Source organism: Callorhinus ursinus, unplaced genomic scaffold (assembly GCF_003265705.2).
Source record: "Callorhinus ursinus isolate GAN/ISIS: 27379988/994484 unplaced genomic scaffold, GSC_fseal_2.0 scaffold38, whole genome shotgun sequence".
NCBI classification, from domain to species: Eukaryota; Metazoa; Chordata; class Mammalia; order Carnivora; family Otariidae; genus Callorhinus; species Callorhinus ursinus.
The window spans coordinates 982,495-1,007,849 of NW_027397100.1; the positions used below are offsets into that span (position 1 = coordinate 982,495).

Here is a 25,355-nt window from a genome sequence, read left to right on the forward strand (position 1 = left end):
TGGGATCGGGAAGCAGACCCAGCAACAGCCTCAGCCAACCCCATGGGGAGCCCTTTGCCTACAGTGGGCCTGCAGAGATGTCCCAGGTTGGGCTGAGATGAACAGGCCCTCATAATCTCCCATCACAGTCATTGGCGGGCTACCCCTGGAAGGACGGGAGCGTGGGTGAGGCCCTTCTCTGCGGGGACACCATCCCTGAAGGGCTGACAGCAGGTGGCCGCCTGCTGACCACACTTCCTGCATTTGGGGCCATCAGGCTTGCCTTGAAGGGGCCCCGGGCTGCGCATCAATGCCCAGCAGGAGCATCAGCGAAACAATGCATGTAGAGTGCCACCGCGGTGCCTGGCGCATTGTAACAACTAGCAATTGTTATTACTATTATAGAACCTATTAATACGATTTTTAGAACCAACAAACAAGCAATTATAATAAAGCGTCATTTGCTCGACTTAGAAGCCAAAGATACCCAGGTGCTCTTCCCCACATTGCCCGCCCCAACCCCAATGTTTCTGAATCCAAAGGTCTGGGCCTGAGCTGAGCATTTGCATTTCTAACAAGTTCCCAGTGATGCTGTTCTGAGAAGCACCGCCCTAAGGAAAACCAAGGTGTTCCTGAGAAGGACAGGGGATAGATGCTAAGAGGGCAGAAACAGCAGTTACTTACTGTACCCATTTTATGGATGAGGAGGCTGAGTCTCAGAGATGCTAAGCGATCCCCAGTCATCAGCTTATAAATGATAGAGATTGTGCCAGGCACTGTTTGTTGCCTACCCAAAGCCACCCTCTTTATTTCTTTTGGACAGAGCCTCCATTTGTCCAGGTATTTCTTAGGTGAGAATGGCTTCATCTCAGGGAAGGTCGGACTGGTCCCTGTCTAGAATGGTGCCTGGAAGGTAGCAGGTGCTCTGTAAACATTTGCTGAATTGAATTCCCTCATGCAAGCAACAGCCTGCTGTGGGAAAGAAAATCATGGAGCCACATGAGCCTTCCCCCCACTACCCCCAAACACACACACACACACGCACACGCACGCACGCACGCACACAGGCACGCCACAGTCTTCCCTGCTGGAGGCAAAGTGGAGTATGGTCCTGGCCTGCAGCTTGGAACAAAAAACATTCAGAACCCTGGGGGTTTGGTGCCGATCAAAGGCCTCCTCATGTTTGTAAACCTTCACTCTCTCGCCTGGGATACAGAAGGTTAGGGGACGGCCCAGAACCCAGAGTTAGATGCAACCCCAGGTACAGGGGAGTGGGGGGAAGAGGGGGGGATGACACGGGACTCTGGGCCTCCCCCTCCCCCATAGAGAGGAAAGGCCCTGCAAGGCTGAGCAGCTCAAACCCAGCCAGACCGAAAGGGGTAACTAATCCCAACCCCAGCCTGAGGCCCACCTGCCGGGACTGGCTTCAAAGCCAATATTGCTCTTGGAGCTGTAGAGGCCTGACCAAATGTCACACTGAAAGATGCTGACAGTGGTACAGGGCTCAGCCGGCGGGGGCGGGAGGGGAGGCACTGAGTCCCCCCTTCTGTGCAGGGGGATGGAAAGCTGGTGCCAGTACTCCCTGTGCACTCTCCCCTCCCCCGGCTTTATTTTTCTCCATAGCACTAAGCACTATGGGATACATGATGTATTCCACTCATTTATCTTATTATAGAGCTAACAAAATGAAAGCCCTATAAGACCAGAGGCCTTTGTCTTGTTTGGTCACTGCCAAAGCCCCAACACCCAGAATGATACCAGGTCTATAGTAGGTGCTCAATTAATACTTGTGAATGAATGATATGATTTTGATTGATGTTCATAATGAGAAAAATAATAATATAGTAATATATATTATATAATATAATAAAAATATAATAATAAAGTACAATGATTTAAGGCATGTTCAATTTTTCAGGACTTACTGGACCTCTGCTATGTTCCAAGTACTGTTCCAGGCACTGGGAGTTTGGCAGGGAATAATTTGGACTCCTTGTTCTCATGGAGTTTAATGGTTAATCTAGTGGGGAATCACTTCAAATGATGACTCTTGCTGTGAGGGAAAGCACTTGGGGGATTTTATACAGAGTGCGTGATGCAGAGTTGAGGAAGTTATGTTCCAGGAGACTAGGTAGTTGGGAGGGCGCCTTAAAAGAGGTGATGTTTGGGCGCCTGGGTGGCTCAGATGGTTAAGCGTCTGCCTTCGACTCGGGTCGTGATCCCAGGGCCCTGGGATCGAGTCCCGCATCGGGCTCCCTGCTCCTTGGGAGCCTGCTTCTCCCTCTGCTTCTCTCTCTCTCTCTCTCTCTCTCTCCCTCCCTCTGTCTCTCATGAATAAATAAATAAAAAATCTTAAAAAAAAAAAAAGAGGTGATGTTTCAGTCAAGACTTGAGTGAGAGAAAAAGCGGCCATTGAGATGGGAGGGTGGGTGGGGACATCCAGGCAGAGGGAGCAGTCCATGCCAAGAACTCAGCATGCAAGGAGCAGAAGGAAGGTCACAAAGAGGGAGGCATGCAGCGATTGAGGGGAAGGCAGGTAGGACATAGGGTCAAAGAACTAGGCATGGCTTAGTCATGCGTGTAAGCGCTCAGCACAGTGCTTGGCACATAGAAAGCCCTTAAAACCTGGGCTGGTAGGGGCGCCTGGGTGGCTCAGTCAGTTAAGCATCTGCCTTCGGCTCAGGTCATGATCCCAGGGTCCCAGGATCGAGCCCCACATGGGGCTCCCTGCTCAGCGGGGAGTCTGCTTCTCCCTCTCCCTCTGTCCCTCTGCCCACTTGTGCTCTCTTTCTCTCATTCTGTCTCAAATAAATAAATAAAATCTTTAGGGAAAAAAAAACCTGGGCTGGTGACTATAATCAATATGTATGCACTTTACATAAATTTTACAAATATTTTGCTATTAAAAATGGGGAGGGGTGCCTGGGTGGTGCAGTCAGTTAAGCGCCCAACTCTTGGTTTTGGCTCAGATCATGATCTCAGGGTCATGAGATTGAGCCCTGTGTCGGGCTCCACACTCAGCACGGAGCCTGCTTGAGGGTCTCTCTCCCTCCCACTCTGCCCCTCACCCTGCTCTTGCTCTCTCTCTCTCTCTAAAATAAATAAATATTAAAAAAATAATTCTAAAACTGGGGAGGGGGAAGGGTGGTGTGTATCACTGGAACTTCAGCTCTATCATGCACTAGCTGTGTGACCTTAGGCAAATGTCTTAACCTCTCTGAGCTGCAGCTTCATCACCTGTCTAATGGACAAGCCTAGTAGGGAATGAAAATAAATGGGAGTCAAACCATCCATCAACTGTGGAAGTTCTTTAAGAATTCCCTCCCATGGGGCGCCTGGGTGGCTCAGTCGTTGAGCGTCTGCCTTCGGCTCAGGTCGTGATCCCAGGGTCCTGGGATCGAGCCCCACATCGGGCTCCCTGCTCCGCGGGAAGCCTGCTTCTCCCTCTCCCACTCCCCCTGCTTGCGTTCTCTCTCTCACTGTCTTTCTCTCTGTCAAATAAAATCTTAAAAAAAAAAGAAAAAAGAATTCCCTCCCACATCCTACTTCTTTCTCAGTGTAAAGGGGGAAGAAACAAAGAAAGGGAGTTAGTGGGTCCAGCCTGGGAGCCATCACTCCTCTTGTAGGGTGCAAAGGTCCAAGTCATCCAACTAGGGATGTTGTGTGGACCCTCCTTCCTATAAGGAGCTCTTCTTAGAGGATTCAGCCCATGCAGATCCTGGCTGTTCTCTGCCACCAACTTCCTCTGTGAGTTTGCCTCCTTCTTCTGTTATTCTGCCCCCCTGTGCTCACTTCTGGGTGAGAAAAGTAATAGCGGTAGTAATAGTTATCTATTGTTATGTAACAAATTGCTCCAAAGCTTAATGACATAAAACAACGATTTGTTATGCTCATGATCATGTGGGTCAGACATTTGGACAGGGCAGCATGGGGGTGTCTGGTTTCTGTTCTACCATGTCTAGGACATCAGCTGAAAGACTCAAAGGCTAGGGGCTGGAATCATCTGAAGGCTCATTTGCTCATAGGCTGGTTAGTTGTTGCTGGCAGCTCATTAGAAGCCTTGCTTTCTCTCCGTGGTTTTTGTCCCTGGTTTAGTCTGAAATTCAAATATGGTGGCTGGGTTTCAAGGATGGGAGTCCCAGGAGTGAGGGACCCAAGCAGAAGCTGTACCCTCTTTATGGCTGAGCCCTGGAGATCCCAGAGCATCAGTCCTGCCATGTTCTATTGGTTGGCATGGCACAAGCTCCCACCCCCTTTCAAGAGGCAGGAACAGCGACCCCTAACTCTCAGTGGGAACAGTGTCAATCACGTTTAAGAGGGGCTTATGGGAAGCCCACATAGGATGGAAGATAGACATTGGTGCCATCCTGGGAAAATAAAATCGGCCACAAGCGGAATGATCATAGTTGTTGTCAATTGTTGAGCAGTTACTATGGGCAAGTACTGTGCTCCAGCCTTGCTCATTAATTCTCCCAACATCCCTGTGAGCTATATACTCTTCTTGTGTCCATTTCAGATAAGGAAACAGGCCCATTGGAGTTCAAGCTCTTGTCTAGGGTTGCACAAGAATTCAAGCTGGAATTGGAATGTAACTTTGTCTAATGCAGGGTGACAGACTCAGAAAGGTAATGCAAACAGATTATTATAAGGATTAAATGAGTTAAAACATGCAAAGTGCTGAAAACAGTGCCTCCCACATTGTGAGTGCGGTATATGTGCTTGCTACTTGTTATTATTATTATTCCATTCGAGCCACCAGATTGAAACTTCTGCTCTAATACTAAATACTGTCCTCTTAATCTCTTAGCTACTTCCAGAACAAGGAAGCCAGCCCAGGGGCCCTGGGTACAATATGCCCTGGTCCCAACTGCCTCTGCTCAGGCTTTGGGGAATGGGCCACAGTTTCTATGATGTCAGCTGGCCCAAATCCCTGGGAATAGATTCTCTGGTTTGGAAAACTATCCTCCCACACCCAGGCTTCGAATGTCCAAAGTGCTCCCTGCAGGGCCTCACCCTTCATCTGAGGTCGTCTGCCACTAACCTGGCTGGAACCTTTGATGAAGCCGGTTATTGGGCTGGCTCAAGGTCAGGTGCCCAATTTGAAAGGACGCTGGAGAAAGTTTCATCACAGCTTGCAAAGGGCCCATTGGGAAATAACTTGCCCTAGGGGTTTACGGGAATTATGGTGGCCTGACCCACATGGGAAATAATAAAATAAGAACAGAGGGGCTTCCACCTCTGGGAAGATGGAGTAGACATAATTTTCTCTATACTTCTTGCTGAGTACAACTGAAAATCCTGTACAATACACATAAAACAAACAAGAAGACTCTAGAAAGTGGAGAGATGAAGGCAGTGACTTGGGACCCAAGGAACAATCCGGTGATAAGTCTATTGGGTTTTCTTTTTGCCTACTTTATCTTAGACTTGGAAGAAGCAGGTAACCCGGAAATGCCAACAGGAGCTTCCAGAAAGCCCCAACAAAAGCCTGTATGCTATAGCCAAAGCACGAGGAAAGATCAGCCTAGCGAGACCATTTTCAGACAGGCCTTCTCTACTCCAGCTGAACACCACCGAAAAAACTATGACCTCGCCCCCACCAGCATAGGCTGAGTGAGGAGGCTTGACTTCCATCCTCACCAGGCTATCACAGTTTGTCCCAGCTTCCTTCCCAGGGTGGTATCAGCAGAAGTAGAGGAGGGGGCTGGGACTTCTGTCCTCCCCAGCTAGTAAGGATCCTTGTCTCCCGCTACCCCTTACCATGTTTGCTCTGTGAAAGGCTTTGTTGAAAGGATGAAAAGACAAGCTATAGCCTGGGGGAAAATATTTGCAATCCATATATCGTATCTAGAATATATAAGTCCCTCTCAAAACTCAACAGCATAAAACAAACAGTCCAATTAGAAAGCGAGCAAACAGCAGGAAGAGATGATTCCCCAAAGAGGATATGCAGATGGCAAGTGAGCACATGAAAAACGTTGGACAGCATCAGTCACTAGGAAAATATTAAAGCCACAGTGAGATATTGCCACACGTCTATCAGAATGGCTAAAATCAAAAATAGGGACAACACCAAATGCTGGCAAAGATGTGGAAAAACTGGATCACTTATTCGTTGCTAATGGAAATGTAAAACGGTACAAACACTCTGGAGAACAGTTTGGCAGTTTCTTTAAAAACTAAGGACGCAACGACCCTATTACTCAGCAACTGTACTCCTGTGCATTTACCCAGGAGTAAGGAAAAGATGCCTCCAGGCTCCTACCTGCAGGTGACTCACCCACCCTGGAAGGAAGTAAGAACAAAATCAACAGCAATGGCGACTCCCAGTAAGCGTTTGCTCGGTGCCAGGCGCTGTGCTGAGCATAAGTGCATCATCCCATTTAAACTGCCCAACCGACCTCTTGTCTGGTAGAGACCATTAGCGTCACCTCCACTTTGTGGATGAGTAAACTGAGGCTCCAAGGCCTTCGCTCACGACGGCGCAGCTGGAACGTGCAAAAGCCAGGACTCGAACCCAGGCGATACTAACAAGCGCTTTAATCCTCACATTGTCATTGCCGCCCCTTCCACGGGCAGTCCAGAGCGGCGAGGAAAGGTGCAGCCGGTGGCCGCCAGTGAAACCCGAGGCCACGCTGCCTTGAGGGCTGGAGACCGTTCCTTGTTCTTGCGCCTAATGTTCCCTAACGTTCCCGGCCCTCTCCCGCCCCCCCAGTCCCGGGGGCGCAGGCACCACCCTTCTCCTCCGGGACGAGCGGGGCGAGGGCGGGTCCCCGAGCGCAGTCCCCTCCCCGGACCCTCCCCCAGGCTTTAAGCCGGCGCGGGGGGCCAGGCACCGGCAGTCCCGGGCCGGCCCGCTCCGCCGCGCGATCGTGCAGATGGCAGCGCTGGCGACAGTGGCCAAGAAGGTGTGGAGCGCGCGGCGGCTGCTGGTGCTGCTGTTGGCGCCGCTCGCGCTGCTGCCGGTGGTCTTCGCCCTCCCGCCCAAGGTAACGCCTCCTCCTCCCCGGCGCCCCCGCTCCGCCCACCCGGGGGCCGCGCCGCCCGCAGGCCCCTCTGGTTCCCCCGCCTCCGAGGCGGGAGGCCGCTGCGGTCCCGGACCCCCCCCTTGACCCTCGACCCTCTCCTCTGTACCCTGCCCCCCTCTAACCCTTCCCCAGCGGCGCCTCGGAGCCGGGGATGTTCTCACTTCTCCAGGAGTGATCTTATCCTCTTGCAGGAGCTCGAGCTATGCGCTGGGCTCTGCGTGCAACCTTTCACTTGACCGTCGCAATGAACACGCAATGCATGCCAAGCTGTAGGACCGGGGGCAAGTCACAGAACTTCTCTGAACTTCATTTCACTCAAATGTGTAGAGGGAGGAACCGAGACTGTCAACCCATAGGGCTGTTGTAAATGTTAAATGAGGCAGTAGCTGTAAATGGTTTAGAACTGAGCCCGGTACACAGAAGCGCCTCGGACGCCCTGGCCGGTTTTATTCCAGGTCCCTTCCCTGATGGGAACAGCCAAGGTTTGAGGAACCCTCACCAGGAGCCAGGAAGTGAAGCTCTGCCCTGTTGGCATCATTTTATTGAATCCTTTCCGTGCCCGGGGGTTGGGGCGGGGAGGGGTGGTATTTATCTCATTTTCCAGAGAAGAAAAGTGAGGCTCAGGGAGATGAATTGCCTTGTCCAGACTCACACAGCAAGTAGCTGAGTGGGGGTCCAGCCCCTGGCTTGTCAGAATCCAGAACTGAGATTCTACACTCTCAAAGAAAGTAAATCCCTGGACCAAAGGCTGCAGATTGAGGTCAGGAATGTCATGATGAAAGTCAACACCAATGGGGGCTGGGAAAAGATGGTGTCACGGGTCCCTGTTGGGTCCCTCACGGGTGCCCAGCCTATCTGGGGCATCATGGGAGGGCATAGGACAAGGCTTCTACCTCCAGGAAGTTGCTTTCCTACCTCTCAATGCGATACTCAATGTTCATAAAAAAAGAAAAGCAGAGAGAGTACGGTGTAATTTAGTGGTACATTACCCAGCACCCACCAGCAGAGACCAGGGCAGCTGGGAGAGGTATTCAGAGAGGGCTGCCTGAAGGAAGGGGCCCTCCTTGGGCAAAATAAGAAGGTGATACCAGCTAGTGCCAAAGAGACCCAGGACTAATGTACAAACAAGTTTTCTGGTGTGGAATGATCCAAGCTTTTAGACTTTTTTGACACTGAAGAGAGAAACAACAAATGCCAGAATAAGGATTAGGTCACTTTTCAAAACTATCACATTCCTGGCCGAGTGCTGACCTCAAGACCTTGGACCAACCTCCTTTCTTCTTTGGGTCTCACTTTCCTTGCCTGTAAAGTGGGGCTATCATGGTGCTGGCGTCTGAGAATTGAGGCGAAGGGCTGAGCGAGGAAGTTGCCTCACTTTGTGGAGCATCACCGGTGGAAGGATGGATGGGTCTGTGAGGTCACCGGTGGAGCCCCAGGGAAGAAAAGACAGAACACACAGTGTCTCTCCCCTCAGCAGGGTCTTCTGCAAGCTTCTCTCTGCTCAGCCCTCTAGCAAGAGCTGTGAACCCAGGGCCAGATCCAAGTGTTATGGGGCCTGAAGCATATAGTATTTGAGGGGTGCTTTTTAAGAAAAAGTACACAGGTTTACAAGTAGAAAATTCAGTTCAGGGCTTGGGAGGGGCTCTGAAGCTTAAGTTTCATTAGCTTTACTGTGAATCCACTTGCATGCAAACCCCAAGGTGCCCCAGTAACGTGCCTCTAGCTTTCTGCGATGGTGGTAAAGCCTGATGAGTGAGGGGTTGTGTTGTTGAATGCTTAACTCTTACTATGTGCCAAGCACCATGTGAAGAGCCTCTCAGGCATCATGCTGTGTAATGTGCACAGAACCAGGGAGACGGCTGCTATGAGCCTCCCTACCAACCAGGTGGGGAAATGGACATCAGTGAGGTTAGGTGACTTGCCCAGGGTCACATAGCCAGTGCAGAGCCAGAATGCAGGGGTTGTACTTCGAATCATCGCACTTGATACTCTTTCCTCAGTTATAATTAGATAAGAACTTCTCATGGTTCCCTATAGATCATGGTGGGGACCCTTTGTGTGGCCCTGCATGTTGCTGCCTCCTTTAAGGGGCTGATAAGTGTGGGCCTCCTCCCAGGAGGCAGGTCTGGCTTCTTGGGGCATCTTAGCCTCCCTCAAAAATCTCTATCAGCATACTCAAAGCCTCACCCCATATTCTATATATATATATATATATATATATATATATATATATATATATACACACACACACATACTTATTATTATTTTGTTCTTGGATGTTAATAATGGACATGTTTCTCAATCTCATGTACAATGTGAATCACAGCATCCTTAGAGAACATTGAACAGAGAACATTGCTGTTTTTATTGATCTGGGACATACATTTAAAGCAAAGAGTGGGTGTGCTATGCTAACAAAGCTTCCAGACAATTTCTGTGGTAATCTTAACCAGTATCAACCCTGTGATAACCTCCCCAAACAAAGGCCGGTGGGCTAACAAAAACTTCATGTTTGCTGTGCAAACGTAGCTTCAAGGCAAGTAGCCTTCGTGTCCACTCCCACCCCCGATATCAGATTGCCACCTCTAAGCCTCTCTCATACAGAAATTCTGGAACCACCAATGGAAGTCATATTGTACGTATGGGTTCCCCAAAACTTTGGAGGTGTGTCAGATCAGGAAAAACAATGGAGCTGCCTAGGCATTTGCCATTTGCCCCTCACTGGGTCCTGGCTTTCCAGCTTGATGCCGTCTCTAGGCCACCCCTGCTCTGATGTTCTAGGAGTCTATGTGGTCGACAGGGTTGGCCCTCGTGCACCTGTCCCCTGGCGACTGGTGTGCTGGTTTGTGGGGGAGGTCGGGGTTAATCCAAAGAGCAGATAGAAGCGGGGGGAACAATTCTTACATTATGTCCTCCTGGCTTGGAACAGAATACTATCAGCAGAGATGGAAAGGAGCGGGACGTAATTCTGGAATGCAGTGATGGCAATTCTCTGGAGTTCTCCAGAGAATTCTCTGGTGCCACTGGAGATGTCAGCTCTTGCTACAAGAGTGCTGGAGACACAGGAAATCAGGATGCTGCTGGAGGGATCACCTCAAAGTTTTCCAAGAATGGCCGTCCTGGGAGATGGAAGTTGGGGGACTGGCCTTGGACAGCTGGCAGGGATAGATGAGACTGTTAAAGCACTTGCAAGTGAGCACTAGCTCCATGTGTTTGCAGGCAAGTCTTGCCCCCTTTCTTGCCTTGCACCCACACCCACTGAAGGCAAATGTAACCAGATTGACCATGTGGCCAAGATGAGTTCTCGCAATGGGTACTCACAGGTGACTCTTTCTAAGGATGCTTAGAAGAAGAGGAATTGGGGGGATATTCTAGGCAGGACTGCTACAGGGTGTTGCACAGGCTGTGCACTGCACAGGGGCCTTGAGTTGGCAAAGGGAGATTGAACCCACCTGCACTCCACCTGCCCAACTGTGCAGTGCTGGACCTGCCTGGGGAAGGGCCCCCTTTCCTAATTTGCTGGGCCAACCTCTTTTCTTCTTTGGATCTCACTTTCCTTGTCTGTAAAGTGGGGCCACACAGCTACCAAACATTACGTCAGTCACTTCTCTTGGTCCTGGGTTTTGGAAGACAGGGTGGCCAGGGTTCTTGGAGACCCTGAATCTTCCCTTAACAGGGCTTCCCAGAAAACCCCACAGATCCAGCCCTGTGGATTGAGTACCTTCCTAGTGCTTTAAACATGTATCATCTCATTGAGCCCAAAGATCTCAGACAGGGAACCCCCAAAATGGACTAGAGTCTGACTTAGTTTCCATCATCCAAATACTGTCCACAACATTTTTACCAGATTCCCTTACTCTGCTCGGTATTACTTACTTAATTATATTCCTATCATGCCCTCCCTTTTTTACATCATTCCTGCCTTGCTACCCTCCCCTCCTTTTCAAAACACTTAAATAGAATGACTTAAAAAGAAAATTTAATACCAAGACCATGTATGGAAACCAGGATCATGAGTGACTAAGAGAAGAAAAGTAGCAATAAACAAATTTCCAATGTTGGTTGATTCTGGCTACACTCTGCTGCCCGCTTGAAGCCGAGGGCCCAAGACCTGCCCTTTCTGTGTTGCATAGGGAGGCAAAAGCTCAAGAGAGGTGTTAAAGACAAGTTAGTATCAAACTGAGATTTTGCTTTGAAAGGAACGAGAGGAAGGAAAGAATCTGCAGTGTCTTCACGAAGCTCTCTGAAATGGCCCCCCATCTGATAAAATGGATTTATTCATAGACCTTTCCTTGCAGGATTTTGTGATCAAGGATAGGTCTCTTTGCAAAAACTACATCTCAGATGCACATAAATTTTGTTTCTTTTGCAGTCTATCCTTTACGCATTTTTTTTTTCCTGGAGGGATCTTTGAAGCTAACTGGGGGGGAAAAGGGAGATGCTTGTGGTGTTTGGTGGAATGAGCTACATTGAAATGGTCAGTCCTAAGCCTCAGTTTACTCCTCTGGAGATTGGGTCTAATCCTCCTGAAGTGCATTCATATGCTTGAGGCACTTCACCAAGTACTGGCTCGTAGTAAGCATTCGATAAATGTCAACTGCTACCATTACAGCCCCTGTCACAGCGTTTCAGAACTTGGGGCTCATTCTAGTTCAACTTCCACAGAGAGGGAACTGAGGCCCAGAGGAGGAAGTGAGTTGCCTGAGGCCTCACAGTGAGGAGTGGCAGGGTGGGGGGTGAGCACCTTCACCCCCCGTCTTTGTCCACTGATCCCCCATCTCAGGCTTCCGGCCACCATGTTTTATCTAGTGATATTTAATCTCTGAGCCTAACTTCTAGATAAGGGGTAAGGGAAATCAGAGGTCAAGCTCCCTTGCTTCTGTTCAGATCACAGTTGGCCCTCAACAAAGAATAAAAACAGCTAATATTTATTGATCACTACTAGGAGCTCTGGCCCCCTTGCTCCCTCTGCTCCCACATTGACCCTGCCTCTTTCTTAAATATCTCAAAATTGCTCTCAGGCCAGGGCCTTTGCACTTGCTGTCCCCTCTGTCTGAACTGCTGTTTCCCCAGATACCTGCAAGGCTTGCTTTCTCACTTCATTCATCTCCGCTTAAAGACGACCCTCCTCAAAGGCCTTCCCTGACCACCCTATCTAACAAAGAAATAAAAAAATTCTTTATACTCCATTCTCTTCCCTGCCTTTTGTCATGGGTTTATCACTATCTGGCAGTATATTATGTATTTAAGGAATGGGCAGGTCAGGGTAAGCAGGCATAGGACTGGCTGGTACAACTAATTTCTGTGGGCTCTGGGACATAGGCTGTCCCTAGTTGTCTGGTACCTGGCTCTCAGTGATTGAGGCAGGTGAATGGATCGTGGCCTGGAGTGAGAGAGCCCAACAAAAGAGGTGGTTGGGGGTGTGGGCTCTGGATTGGTTGGTTTACATTGGAAAAACACCTGAGTTGTTTACTATCTCTAGGAATTAGCTAGCCCTGGTAGGGGCTGACCTTCCAGAGTTATCAAGGTCCCAGGATGTCAGAGCATCAAATTCAGAACCTAGAACACACGTTTGATTCAGTCTTCCATACTCTTCTCTCACTGTGATCTAGCCTAACAGGCCTTCTTTTGGTTCTTCAAGGCTACCAAGCTTCTTCCTGCCTCAGGGCCTTTGCACTTGCTGTTTTCACTGCCTGGAGTGCTCTTGCCGCTGATCTTTCACAGCTGGATCCTTCTGGTCATTCAAGTCTTAGCCCTAATAGCACCTCTTCTGAGGAGGCCTCTCTGATTACCCCTTCTCAAGAATACTTGTCCTCCTTACCCCACCAAACACTCTCTAAACCAGCCTCCTGTGTTATTTCCTTCATGGAATCCATCCCAATCTGAAATGGTCATTATTTGTTCACTGTCTGCCTTCCCAAGTAGGCAGTGGGCAGTGTAAGGGCATGGCTCGTTCTCCACAGCACCCCGCTGTGCCTAGGACAGCATCTGACACATAGTAGGTACTCAGTAAACAAGTGAATGAATGAATTTGGATCTGAACCCAGGTAGCTCTGATTTCAGAAGACATGCACTTTCTTTTTTTTTTTTTCCCTAAGAATTTATTTATTTGAGAGAGAGAGAGCACAAGCAGGGGGAGTGGCAGGCAGAGGCAGAGGGAGAAGCAGGCTCCCCGCAGAGCAGGGGGACCCTGATGCGGGACTCGATCCCAGGACCCTGGGATCATGACCCGAGCTAAAGGCAGTCGCTTAACCGACTGAGCCACCTAGGTGCCCGACATGCACTTTCAAAAACCCCAGACTGCTGCCCCTTTGTGGAAGATTTGAGCTGAAATCATACTTCCAGCTCTCCCATTTTCAGTTGGGAAGACTGAAGCCCAGAGAGAGCCTGGAGGGACTTTCCCAGCCCCTCCCAGCCAGACAGTCCCAGAACCTTCATCTGTGCCCCTCCACGCTCTCTGGCCAGGTCTGACCCATTGCCCACACAGACCTCTTGGCCTCGGCACCGCTCTTCTGAGGCCCAGCCAACTTTCCACTTTCCTGGAGCTCCTGCCAGGTGTGTAAACAGGCTGATGTGATTCCTGGTGATGCAGCAGGGAGCGAGATCGTTTCCTGATCAGACTCAACAGGACAGTGCCCTCTGGCCCTCTGGACTGATGAGCAGGGTTTTCTGACACCCCTCTCTCCGCCCCCAGACCTTGAAGACACAAAGTCAGCACCTTACCAAAGCCGGACCTGGCTGGGGCCTAGAATGAGTCACACATGTGCTCCCAAACCACTCTGTTCAGCTGAGACGCATCAGGGAAGAGACACAGGGCACAGTTCAAAGCACCTCCTGGCAAGTAACTTCTCTCCGCTGAGTCTGGATTTTCTCATCTGCAAAGTGGGCATCCTGAAACCTACCTGCTGTGAAGACCTGAAAGGGTCTGCCGCATAGGAGGTGCTCAGTAGAGGAACCTGGCTATTGCTATTATCTGCAAAATGGGGGCACCAGGCTCTTGGCTCTGCTACTTGTCCCTGAAATTTACAGGCGAGGGGCAACCAATGGGGATGAGCCTGTGGTGTTGGGTGGAGGGAAGCACGGACACACAGAACAGTGATCCCCAGCTGATAAAGAAGTAGGAAAAGGGCTGAGGGGGCCAGGCCCAGCGGCTCTCTTGCCCCTCTGTCCCTTTGGCTCCACTCTCCTGCGTGGGTCCTTACCAGCAGTCGGGGTCAAGACGGGGATTTGATTTCAAGCATATTAAGCTCTCTTACGGGAATGTGCTGGAGTCCCTGGGAGGCTGCAGGAAGTGAATTCAAGATTGTTGATGTCCTGGGCTGCATGCCTTATTCATGCCCCCTTCTCTGCCCCCCAAGAGGCTCCTAAGAGTCATAGGCAACACCTCCCCAGTGCTTATTAAGTGCGAGGCACTGTTCAAAGCACTCAGGATAGGCTTGCTAGCTCATTACGCTCGCCACGGCTCTGTGGCGCAGGTGCTGTGATTGTCCGCGTTCACAGATGGGAACATTGAGGCACAGAATGGTTTAGTCACTCGCCCAAATGCCCAAGGCTTGGAAGTGGCAGAGCTGGGATTCAGACCCTGGCATTCTAGCTCTGAAGTCTGTGCTCTTAGCCACAATGTGTGACGCAGGGGTGATGGACCCATTTTATAGATGGAAAGGTCAAGGCTGAGAAGGGAAGCCACATGCCCAGCACCTCACGGTCATTGAATGAGTAGTGGAGCTGGCATTTGACCCTTGGTCTACCTTGTCGAAGGCCCACATTCCTTCATGGTTCAGTGAAGGTGAAGGGGGAAGGAAGTGATTGTGTCGGGTATTGTCAGAGACATCAGGAAAAGCTTTCCAGAAGAGAGATAATGTCATCCTGACCTGAGTAGGAGTTTGGAAATCTCGGGGAGCTCTCTGAAGACAGGAACTAAAATGCGTGATCAAGCATGATGGATGGGAGCTGGGGTTTGGCTGTTTGGGTTCAAATCCTGGCTTTTTAATATGCTGTGTCATCTTAGGCCAGTTACTTAACCTCTCTGTGCCTCCGTTTTCCTCATCTATAGACAGATATGATAGTAACCGACGATGTCTGTAAAGGTCTTGACAAATGTTGCCTCACTTCGTGGACAAATCACCTACTATGTTCTAGGCTCTGGGAAATGCTTTAGATCAGTGATTCTCAAGCATTTTGCTCCCCAGGAGACAATTGGCAAAGTCTGGAGACATTATAGGTTGTCACAATGTGATGGAGGTGCAACTGGCATCTGTTGGGTAGAGGCCAAGGATGCTGCTAAGCACCCTACCGTGCACGGTCCGCCCCACGACAAAGAGCGCAGGCCCCGTAAACGTCGGTGGTGTGGAGCTTGAGAAACCTGCCTTAAATGTGATCGATGTGTGGCCAGCCTGTGAGGCAGGCACCGTCAAATCCCATTTTCTGTCAAGGAAACAGGCCGTCAGGGGAAGTGTTTTCCTGTGAGCACGCAGCCTGGCTGCAGGAGCCCTCCCAGGGTGGAGAGGATTGGGAAATGGAGGGCCTGGCAGACAAGGCAGAATACCCTGGCCGCCCAGCCCGGCTCCCACAGAAGCTCCTGGCTGTGCTGGGTGGAGCTCACCCTTTGTCCCCTCGGCCTTGGGGCTCACAGCAGGCGACACCTTTCCCTTGACTGGGAGAAACAAGAGAAGCCCTTGTTCACTGCCACCCACAGCCCCGATTGTCCCTGTGTTCCCAGGCGTTCACAAGCTGCTTGCACCTTTCTCTCCTGACGAGCTGCTCTCCCGGCTGGCTCCAGAGGTCTGGAGGCAGGGGAGAGGGAAGGAACATTCCTCCTGCTCCTTTCTGCGGCCCCTTCCCTGTGAAGGGCTGGAACTCAGCAAAACGTGGTGGTACGTGAGCAGCGATTTGACAGCAGAGCCCAAACCTAGAAGTGTAGGCGGGTTTGCTGGGAAGTAAGTCCGAGGGGTGCTGGCTTCTGGGACAAGAACATGGGGTGTCCAGGCCCGGGGAGCCTGGCAGAGGCCTGGTGCGGCACCCGGCTCGTGGGCCATCTCCCACCTCTTGTTGGGGAGCTGGGGGCTTGAGACCTGTTCTGAGAGTGCCGTCTCACCCCTGCTAAACCGACATCAACCTGTGAGGCCTTGTTGGCTCCATTTCCTGCTCCCTTCTCTGGGGGACCTGGACCTCCTCCAGACCTCAGCTTTCCACCATTGGAAGAGGGGTCTGCCCAGAATCCCCGGGCTGGTGTGCCCTTTCCAGAATCACTTTCTGAAAGGGAGGGGGGGCAGCATCGTGAGAGCAGGAACGCGGACACTAGACTTCCTGGACTCACCTTGCTCCCCCGCTTCCTGGCTGTGTGATCTTGGGCAAGTGACTTAGCCTCTCTGTGCCTCAGGTCCTCCTCTGCAAAATGAGGCCACTGATAGGACCTCCCTCGTAAGGGTGTTGTGAAGATTGGCTCATATACCTTAAATATTTCGGGCTGCGCCTGGAACATAAGAGTTGCTAGGGAAATGGTTGCTATTAAAATTATTTTATCAGTAGTAGTAGTAATATTTGCATTACAAATGAGCCTGTGGATCCAGGGGTCTGGAAGTGCTTTATGGAGGATGAGGCTTGCTCCTGAGTGCTCTTGGCCTCCTCCCTACTCACTGTGTGGGTTCTTGGGTCTCCTAAGCCTCTGTTTCCTCCCTTATAAAATAGAATAAGCTCTTTTCCTAGGGGCTGCTGAGAAGATTAAATGAGATAGTGCTTATCAGAGAAAGACCTCTTTTTCTAATTCTTGGCCTGAAGCCTGGAACCCCAGGTCCTGAAAAGGGAGGGATTATGGGCAGTGGAGGGTCATTGTTGAAAGGGGCTTGGAAACTGCCCAGGTCAGGCTTCAGCAGCAGGGGCCAGCTTCCCCCGATGTGCGCCACGGGGCCTCCCAGGATGCCCGGGGCAGGGCCGGCCTGACCGGAGTGCAGGAGGGATGACGGGAAACGGTAGAGAACTGAACATGCCGGGGGCAGGGCAGACCCCCTAGTGCCTGCGGGGGGTTGAGCAGAGTAGTGGGCGCACAGGATACGGCCTCAGCTGACCCAGGGTGAATGCCGGCATGGCCAAGAACTTGCTCCGTGAGTGGGAGCAAAGCACAAGCCAGACTCAGTTTCCTCATCTGTTCCTGGGCCTGCCTACCTCAGGGGGCCATGGTGAGGAGCCAGGGAAGCCGAGAGCTTTGTAAACAGTCAAGTGCCCTGCAAATAGCAAAGTACAAGTAGGGATCCTGTCTATCTTGTTCATTCACCAATGTACCTTCCAACACCTGGCACACAGTAGGTGCTTAATAAACATGTCCAGAATGAATGTGGAATAAAAATGGCTATTTCCTTTGTGCCAGGCACTGTCCACAAGTAATTAATACATTCAGTCAAAAACTATTAATTGAGCACCTACTCAATGCCAACTACTATTCCAAAGGTACATGGCAGTGAACCAAATAGTCACAAGTCTTTACACTTACGGAACTGACATTCTAGAGAGGGACACATTGGGAAAAAAAAAAACAACACAGATAAATAAGTAAGGTCTATGGTATGGCAGATGATGATGAGAATAAAAGCAGGGAAGGGGAGTGGGGAGTTGACAAAGGAGGTAGTGCAATTGTAGAGTCAGGAAGGGTTCATTGAGGAGGGAACACTTGAACGAATACCTGAAGGAGAAGATATTTGAGCAAAGTTGAGCACATCTAAAGGAAGAGCAAGGGAATAGCAGGTGCAAAGGCACGGAGGTAGAAGAATGGCAGGTGTTCATCAAATGATCTTCCCGGGGCCTTTAGACAACCCTTCCCGGGAGATAGACCCCTGACCCCTGATCGTGGAGAAACTAAGTTCAAGGGCTTACCTAGGATTTAGAGTCACCACCCCCACAATGCCCTCAGGCCTGGTTTCACTTTCAGCCAGAGAAAGGGCTCCTGTTGATGCAGGCCCCCAAAGACCTGGGAGGAGCTCTGAGCAGCAGGAGGAGGTAGAGAAGCCCTGAGGGGGGCTTTAGGTGTACCTATCCCATGTTGGGAACTGAAGGGCCCTTTGGACAGATGGAGAGACTGAGGCCCAGAGAGGGAAAGAAACTGCCCAAGGTCACACAGTGGGTGGCTCTCTTTTATTCAGAATAATGCGTACTATCCTCCTTGGGCTGAGTCAGGCCGCTGGGGCCTCACGGGTCCAGTGGGGCTCCCACCCACCCCACCTGCCTGGCTGGCGCATGAATGATTAGTGAAGCTTGGACAGCCGTGATGTGCGAGGCTGCCCCAGGAACACTTTTAATGAAAGGCTCCAAGAACTTGAACTTGTTAGAACAATGCTAATGAGTCCAGGGGTCTAACCGATCCAGTCCAGAGGAAGGGGTAGGAGGATGAGGTGGCTGGCCTCAGAGGTCTCCCGAGGCGAGTCACCCCCTCCACTTTTTCCTCTTTCCCCCTTTGAGTCGTGGGCCCAGGTATTTCTTAACTGCTTCCTCAGGTGTTTTCAGGCACAGGAGAGCCAACCCTCTAGTAGCCCCGGTGGGAAATCAGAGACCAGACTTCTGGGCTGCCTCCATTGTTTCCCTCTGGGCCACCCTGGGCTAGTTTCCAGCTTAACTTTCTATGCCTCAGTCTCTTCCTCCAGAAAATGGGCACACTAAACTCAGCTCTGCTTATCCTCAAGACTGACCCAACCCAGAGAGGATGTGAGAGGGCTTGTAAAGTACTTTTCTATTGAATGTCCTTTCATTTTCTTTAATAGAACCTACCAGAGTGTGTGTGGAACAAAACCCACAGTCTGTGTAGGGAGTTCAGCCCAGCACCCACACAGAGTGAGTGCTCAGTACGGGCTGGCTGTTACCATCACTGTTATCCTCATCGCTGAGCCTCGTCCAGGGCCCTGGGCTCAGACCACCTGGTGGGAATTTCATCCCTGGCTAGAAGCGCACACATGGACGAAAGAGTCGCGGTACCTCTCTGCGTCTGTTTGCTCAGTTCTAGACGGGGAGCAGGTGGGTTACTGCATGTCCGAGCCATCCCCGGGTGGCTGGCCAGGGGAAGCCCTCAGGAAATGGTCGCTTTAGCTTTCCCATCTGCCGCTCACACTGAGGCGGTGTGACCTGGGGCAAGTCACTCGAGCTGTCTGAGCCACGTGGATGGGGCACAGCCCCTGTAGTGGCCTCGTGGAGCTGTGGGTAGGGTTGAACCAGGGAACCCACGGGAAGCGACCTGGCCTGTAACAGGGCTCAATGCGTGCAGCCACGTCGAGTAGCTGTGGTGTCGCTCTGTGGCAATGGGGGAGAGTTGCTGGGGAGACTGGGGGCGGGAGGGGAGAAGGGGGGACATGCCCCGAGCCTCCCGGCTTCCACAGAAGGGCCATGGCCATGTTCCCTTTGATCTGCCTCCCAGTTCTCTGAGGATGGCGTAATATGCCTCCTGATGTACTGAGGACCCAGCGGCTCCGAAGGGACACCTGTCAGTCTAGAGCTCACAGCTTGTTGAGTGGTGGCCCGGAATGTACTCCCACGACTGTGGGATTCCTGGCGGCCCTGGGCCCCTGAGCCTCGGCTGGCTTTATGGAACCCCCCCCCCCCCTTTTCAAGGGGAGGCCTCATGCTTCTCGGCGTCTCAGGTTCTCTCTCATCTTGTTAGGCCAGGTCCTTTCGCGGGGCCTGTTCTGTGTGTGCGCCACACTCCCTTCCCTTTGGGGTCCATACCTGTGTGCCCCCTAGAAGCCCTGCCTTCATACACGGCAGACCGGAAGTACCTCACAGATCCTTGGGATGAAATTTCAAAGGGCAAGAAAGGCAAAGAGGGAAGAAAAATGTCTCAAAGAAACAGAGCCTGTCAGCAGTGGGTAGCGTTTTGTGAATTGCTGACTGCGCCGTGCATGCTCCCAGCACTTTATCTACATTAACCTACTTAATCCTTGTAACAGAAACTCCAGGGCTTGACATTCTTACCATCATCACCAGCCCCATTTTTATAGATGAGGAGACCGAGGCAGAGAGTTAAGTCACTTCCTCCAGGAGGCAATGGATGCAGGATTTGAACCCAGGCACTCTGGCTCAGGATGCCAACAGCATAACTCATAGGGTCCTCTGCTTTTTGGGGTCAGGCCCAGAGTTCAGCCCCGGAGTCCCAGCTCCCTGCCCACTGCTTGTTCTGCTGATCCTCACGGCTCCCGCCTCCCGGGGGGCTGGCCGTCCTCCGCGTGCTGTCCCACCCTGGCTGTTATCTGTGACAAAAGCAAGGCTCTGAGAGGGGAGGTGGCCTGCTTACGGTCACTCACACCAGGAGCAAGCGCCTGAGCTATGAAGCTTCTGACCCTCTGCGGCTCCAGGGTTCCGTTCGCTGCCCGGGCGCTGAGCTGGGGGGTCGTGAGAGAATACTGAGAGGCTTAAGGCCTGGCTTCTGCCTTGCTAGAGTCTGGGGCTTCCCACGGTCAGCCCTGCACACCCCTGGGGAATGGGCCTTTCGTGGGCAGCTGGAGGGCACCGCTGTGGGCACCTGGCCCCAGGCCTGCTCCCTGAAGGGCTGGCCAGTCTGCCCTCTGCCTGGCATGGAGCCGCCACGGGGCCCGCTGAGAGCCTGGCCGTGCCTCAGTGTGCTGACCAAAATGCCTGCTGCAGTTCAGCGGGGAGAGGGGGCGCAGGAGGATGGTGGGGGGGGGTATGGTTTCTGCACAACTCCTGCCCCTGGCCTCAGAGGACATTTGCTGAGTGAGGAGGGCAAGCGTGGGGGCAATGGAAAACAGTGGCCTTGTGTCTGCCTGGAAATCAGCCCCCAGCTCAAAAATTAACCACCTGACATGGCATTTTCTTCTTTCTCCCCCCTCACCTCTGCATGTTTTCTCCGCAAACTTTAATCCCTGTAGTAATGGACTGGTTAACCCAAGAAGCTGGAATTTCTTTGGTGGGAGGGATTATAAGGATTCCTGTAAGAAATGCTCTCCCCCCCCCCGCCCCCCCATTCTTGCTCCCATCCAGGGCCAGGACTAGTGGAAGCCTGGAGAGGCACCCGGGGAGCAGAGTTTAAGCTGGGCTCACTGTCAGCATGGGGCACTTGCCTCACCCCTGTCTAGCCCTGCTCCCAACTCCTCCACCGGTAAAGTTCAAGGCACAACAGTCATTCAGTGAAACAAGGCAAGACAAGTCCTTACCTCTTACTCGCTGTGTGACCTCAGCAAGCTGCTTTCCTTCTCTGGACAGCCATTGTACTAGGGCTTAGTGTAGACCAGGGTTTCTATTGACGTTGACACTACTGGGAACAAATAATCCTTTGTTGTAGGGCCGCCCTGTGCATTGTGAGCCGTTTAGCAGCATCCTGGCATCTACTCACTAGATACTAGTAGTAGCCTCCCCATCACAACAACCCCAAATATCCCCAGACACATGTCCTCCGGGGGACAAAATCACCCTCTGTTGAGAACCACTGGATTAAATGATCTCAGGTTCATTCTAGCTCTCGTATTTTAGGATTTTTCTTTTAAGCATTAAGAACAATCTTTTTGAAGCCTAACTTCAAGAAATTGAACTTGTATAGAACATAACAACAGCTCATATTTAATGGCGTATTCTCACGTAACTATCACTGAGACAGTGGTTATCCTATACAAAATACAGCACTCTGCGAGGTAGGTGCCTCCAGCAGATAAGGAAACTGAGGCTGAGGCCAGCTGAATACCCGGATCACACAGCCCCTCGTGGCAGGACTGCATTTCTAATTCAGGCTTGCCTGATTCCAGCACCCATGCTACTTCTGCTGTGCGTGCAAAGACAGACAAAAGGCAAGATAGTCCCTTCTGATGACGAAATCCCTAGGTGGAAGGCACCTAGGTGGTGGTTTAAGTTGATGGGATCCAGACTTTTCTATTCCGTTCACCTTTCTGAAGCAGTCTGAAAACGGCAACAGAGAGCCACAAAGGGAGAGGAACGTGCCATCCTGAGCAAAGATGCCAGACCACAACGCTGCCCCTGGGGTGCGCCGAGGGGGCTGACGCTGGTGGTGGGGTTGGGACCACATGGCAGGAGACCGGAGTGACGCGAACCTCTGCAGTTCCTGGGCAGGGCACAGACTCTCCCAAAGGATTTTTCAACTCTCTGAGCCCTTCCGAATGCTGGCCATGCCTGAAGCATGCACAGTGGGGAAGGAGGAGTCCCCGAGACACATGGGAGAATACAGAGTTAGGATGAACTGGATGAGGAAGCTCAAAGATCCTTGGCACAAAGCGGGATGTTTAGGTGGCAGGCGGAAGGGAAAGGATGCACAGTGACCCGCTGTATGGTTGTAATGGTTCTTGTTTTCTCAGTCAAAGAGACACAAAACTCAAAGAGACACCAAAGCACCATGACATTCTTGGGTCTTCACACTTCACACTTCACACTTAGTCTCCACACTGAGCCCACTGCTTAGAGTGGAGCCACGTTTCAGGGCAGTGCTGGTGAGACAGGGTTCTGGGAAAATCAGCGGTGCTGATGCCTAGGCCCCCTGCTGCCTCAGCTTCCCTGCCCATCCCTTTCCCGACACTGGCCTTTCACAAAGGACTCGCCTGAGAGGAATGGCCCCCGTTCTGTGATGAGGAGCCTGCATGGGACCTGCGAAAAGGCAGTATGAGAAATGAGAAGACAGAGAACATCAAATACAAAGTAAAGAATAAATACTGGAAGATCTGTGTTATCAAGTAGGAGAAACTACTGAACAGACATTTCTCTGTGAAATATGGGGAAAAAAAATCTCAAGAAATCATGGCCTTCCTAAAATAAATCTCAAGATGTGAAATAAAAGGGTCAAAGAAGAGACAGTGAAAAGCAGAAGGATGTGGAAAAAAACAGCATTCTGGAAGCAGATGGAAGAGACAAATAAAGCCGCTCTATTATAAAAGCCATATTAGAAACAGCAAGATGGAGAAAGATCAAAAACATCATCAGAAAAAAAATACATAAAATATAAAATAAAAACATATGATCAGAGACATGTTCTACAGGCTGAAGGAGATAGAACAAAATGAGATGGACAAGAAAGAAAGGATGAGGGGGGAAATGATCGATATGGACTACAAAGGAAATCCAACTTCTGCTAATTGGTGTTGCTCAAGACGAACTAAAGAAACAAAACAAATAGAACAGAAAACAGTACAGCTCTTCTTCCACTTCCGACAGGGTTACATCCCGACAAACCCATCGTAAGTTGGAAACATCCTGAGTCACCAATGCATTTACTACACCTAACCTATTGGACGTCACAGCTCAGCATTGCCTGCCTTAAACGGTGCTCAGAACATTTCCATTAGCCTACAGTTGGGCAGAGCCATCTAATGCAAAGTGCTGAGGTGGAAAGCAGAGGGGTTGCATGGGTGTACGATGGTTGCAGGTGCATGGGCGGTTGCCCCTCGGGATCGCGGGGCTGACCGGGAGTTGTGTCTGCAGCCACTGCCCAGCATCCAGAGAGAGCGTGAGAGGGCATCACGCCGAATATCGCTAGCCCAGGAAAAGATCAAAATTCAAACTTCAAAGCATGGTTTCTACCAAATGTGTGTTGCTTTTGTGCCATCCTCTCGTAGAAAAATCATTAAGTCAAACCATCGAAAGTTGGGGACCATCTCTATTCAAATCTTTAATAGCAGAAAACTTCTCTGAAACTCAAGTAAAACATATGCAGATTTTGTCTCCCAGAAAAAAACTTACAGAGACTTGTCAACACTGAGATAATATATTCCATGGTGACATTAATGGACTGGAGGGTTAAACAAAAAATCTTATGGATATGGAGGCAAAAACTTCAGGTGAACCATAAGGAGGAAGAAAGCAGGCTGGACTCAAATTTCTGCACTATGACAATGAAATATCTAGTAATCCTCAGAGAAAGAAAGTGCAACCCTGGAGTTTTACGGATAGATTGCTTATATATTAAGAGAACGTCTTCTTTAAGAAAAAAAAAAATACTTGGGGTTGAAATTTGGGAAAGTAGGGCATATACCGAAGAAATAGAAATGTATTCATAATCTCACTCCTGAAACAGCCTGCCTGTCAAGTGCATATTCCAAGTGTTCTTGCACACATTCATTCTAATGGGGGTCCTCGGTGAGGTAACATGCTAGGGTCATTCTTCTTCTCAGTGTGCAAGTGAAAGAACTCACACTCAGAGCGTTCAGTGGTTTGCCTTCAGATTCTGTAGCAGAGCCACCACACCCAGACTTCTTGGCCCTCAAGCCAAATGAGCAGCTCCGTCCACCAGAACGTTCTGTGATGATGGAAATGTTCTATCTGCTCTATCCAGAGGGGTAGACACTACTCAAGTAGCTACTGAGGACTTGAAATGTGGCCCCCGTGACCGAGAACCTGGAATTCCAAATTTCATTCAATTTTAATAACTTCACACGTATACAGCTGCGTGTGACCGGGAGGTCTGTATGCGGACAGTCCAGCCCTAGAGACTTCCTTAGCTTTTTTCCTTTCCATTTCAGCAACTCCCTCCATATCAAGTTCATCCAAAATCTGGCCTCTGCGTCAACCTTGATAATCAGGACCAGCAAGAGCTTCTGACACCTGTCTCCTCGGGCAGCCCCTTCCTTTAGGCTCATCCACCCCTGGAGGTTTCAGCCAAATGGTCCCAGCCTCTACTGGCAGAGGGGAGGGGCTGGGTAGCTGAGAAATATGTCACCGGAAGCCATGAGTCCATCTACCCCGGGCCACCTCAGCAAGATTCCGTCTCCTGAAGCGGAGCCTCGAGACAGAACAAAGTGACAAAGAGGCAAATTGCTGACTCTGATATGACCTAGAAAATGAGTCTCTGCAGGATCAGACACCTGCCCCAACCTCTAAACTCCAGAAGTTAAAATTCAAAGGAACAGGGACCCTGGGATCATGTGACTCTATGCTTCTACCTGAATCTGCCCTTGAGGGATCAAGGGAAGTTTCCATTTGCAGACATGCAGACCAAACTTCCACACGGCCAGGGGGCTGGGTTCATGAAACAGGGGGGCCCAGAGGCAGAGGTGGGATGGATGTGCTGTGGGCTGGGGTAAAATCGTGGATCCACCTGGATCCCACTCCCTGGCCCACGTTTGAATGGTAACCAGTCCTGCATGTGGTGAGATCTGCTTTTGTGTTCTGCATGGTCCTCAAGAGATCACTGCTCCTCAGCAGATCTCAGTTTCTATACCTGGAAATTAGGAATTTTAAAAATGGAGCAGAGATTTTAAATATAGCATCCCATGATCCCTAGTAATCTGTGAACAACTTGACTTAGATTCAGAATTGTCTATGTGTGAGCGCTTTTCTGGAATTTTACGCCAATTAAAACCATTTAGACTAAAGATCATAACTGGGTGACCATGGATTTGATGGTGCTTGCAGATGTGG

General features: G+C 50.7%; 1 protein-coding gene across 3 annotated transcripts in view; it reads left to right on the plus strand.

The window, feature by feature from the left end:
• Window positions 1-6,830: 6,830 nt before the first annotated feature.
• Window positions 6,831-25,355, plus strand: part of SLC13A3 (solute carrier family 13 member 3) — a 68,791-nt gene continuing 50,266 nt past the window's right edge. For 2 of the 3 annotated variants that reach the window (XM_025875489.2, XM_025875491.2), the window contains exon 1: window positions 6,831-6,968. In XM_025875489.2, the coding sequence (XP_025731274.1) occupies window positions 6,858-6,968 (111 nt within the window). In that variant the 5' untranslated portion in view covers window positions 6,831-6,857. The remainder of the gene's footprint in view (window positions 6,969-25,355) is intronic. The other variant, XM_073880322.1, reaches the window with a different exon arrangement.